Here is a 1,341-nt window from a genome sequence, read left to right on the forward strand (position 1 = left end):
GGCCCAGCCTGAGCCTGGTCTGCGCCTGGCTCACGCCGGCCCCTCCCGCGCCCCCGCCCTTCCGCCTGCGTGCTCGCTTTGCCCCAGGCCGGGGTCTCTCTTGGGGGACGCCAAGACAAATGACTGCCACTGGCGTGGGCGCGCGTTCAGAGTGTCGTGGGGGCAGAAAGAGCAGACGGCCCCGGAGAACGAGCTGGTCGGCGCAGGAGGCTTGACGGCCAAGCAGCCAGCCAGGCCGAGAAAGGAAGGGAAAGGGGACGAGTCCAGGGCAGGCACAGCCTGTGCCAGGGGGTGCGGGCGGAGCCCCACTCCCTTGGCCTGGCCCCGCCTCGGCCCGCCTCCCCTGCTCCCGTCCCTCACTGCCTGGCCCCCTGCGGTCTTTGCTCCAGTCTCCTCAACTTTGAGGTCCTGCGGACGCCCTGGCCCTCTCGGCCGCTCGCAGCTCCCAGGCTCCCACCCCCTCACCCCTCCGGCCTCTGGCCTGCCTGACTGCCGGACCCCTGTCTCCACCGGAGCACGCAGCCCCAAGGGCGGGGGTTTATTTGCCGGCTGTGTGTTCTCAGCCCCGGCCACGGGCCTGCCCATGTGCCAGTGGGCTGGGGCAGGAGTGGACAGTGGAGGGCGAGGCTGTGCGAAGCGAGACGTGGCAGAGCGGGCACTAGGAGGGGCCTCAGGGGCCTCTGCCCCGAGAGCAGTGGGAGCAGCGGGAGGCTCTGGAGCAGGGAAGGGCCGAGAGCGGAGGTGGGGCCCCGGGGGCGCAGGACCCAGCGGTTCTGGGAGGAGGGTGAACCCAAGCTGAGGAGAGTGCAGCCCGGGCCCGTGGGCACAGACGCCCAGGCCCCGGAGCCAAGTGGCTTCTCTCGTTCCAGTGACTCCCGTGGACGGTGGGGGCGGCAGCAGCAGCAGCGGCAGCAGCAGTGGCAGCGGGACATGGGGCCGCGGTGGGCCCCCAAAGAAGGAAGAGCTGGTTGGGGGCAAGAAGAAGGGCCGGACTTGGGGGCCCAGCTCTACTCTGCAGAAGGAGCGGGCTGGCGGGGAAGAGAGGTACTGGGGGGACAGCGCTGGGCAGTACCCGGCCCGCGCCCACGCCAGAGAGGCCAACGCCCATCCTGGTGCCCTGCAGGCTCAAGGCGCTGGGAGAAGGAAGCAAACAGTGGTCATCCAGTGCCCCCAACCTGGGCAAATCCCCCAAACACACCCCCATCGCCCCGGGCTTCGCCAGCCTCAACGAGATGGGTAAGAGAGGGAGGGGCGGCGGGGAGGGGACTGTGCCACCAGGGATGACACCTCCCCGGCATTGGGGCAGGGCCGGACCTTCCCTGGAGCAGGCGCCCTCAGCGT

The 1,341-nt window shown here is 70.5% G+C and overlaps 1 protein-coding gene across 1 annotated transcript in view; it reads left to right on the top strand.

Annotated features, from left to right (window-relative positions):
* Positions 1 to 1,341, top strand: part of MAP3K10 (mitogen-activated protein kinase kinase kinase 10) — a 13,689-nt gene that overhangs the window by 10,316 nt on the left and 2,032 nt on the right. The window contains exons 7-8 of the mRNA XM_012733461.1: positions 870 to 1,044; positions 1,124 to 1,339. Coding sequence (XP_012588915.1) covers positions 870 to 1,044; positions 1,124 to 1,339 — 391 coding nt within the window. The remainder of the gene's footprint in view (positions 1 to 869; positions 1,045 to 1,123; positions 1,340 to 1,341) is intronic.

This window comes from Condylura cristata, unplaced genomic scaffold (assembly GCF_000260355.1).
Source record: "Condylura cristata isolate star-nosed mole 26May11 unplaced genomic scaffold, ConCri1.0 scaffold00041, whole genome shotgun sequence".
Lineage (NCBI taxonomy): Eukaryota > Metazoa > Chordata > Mammalia > Eulipotyphla > Talpidae > Condylura > Condylura cristata.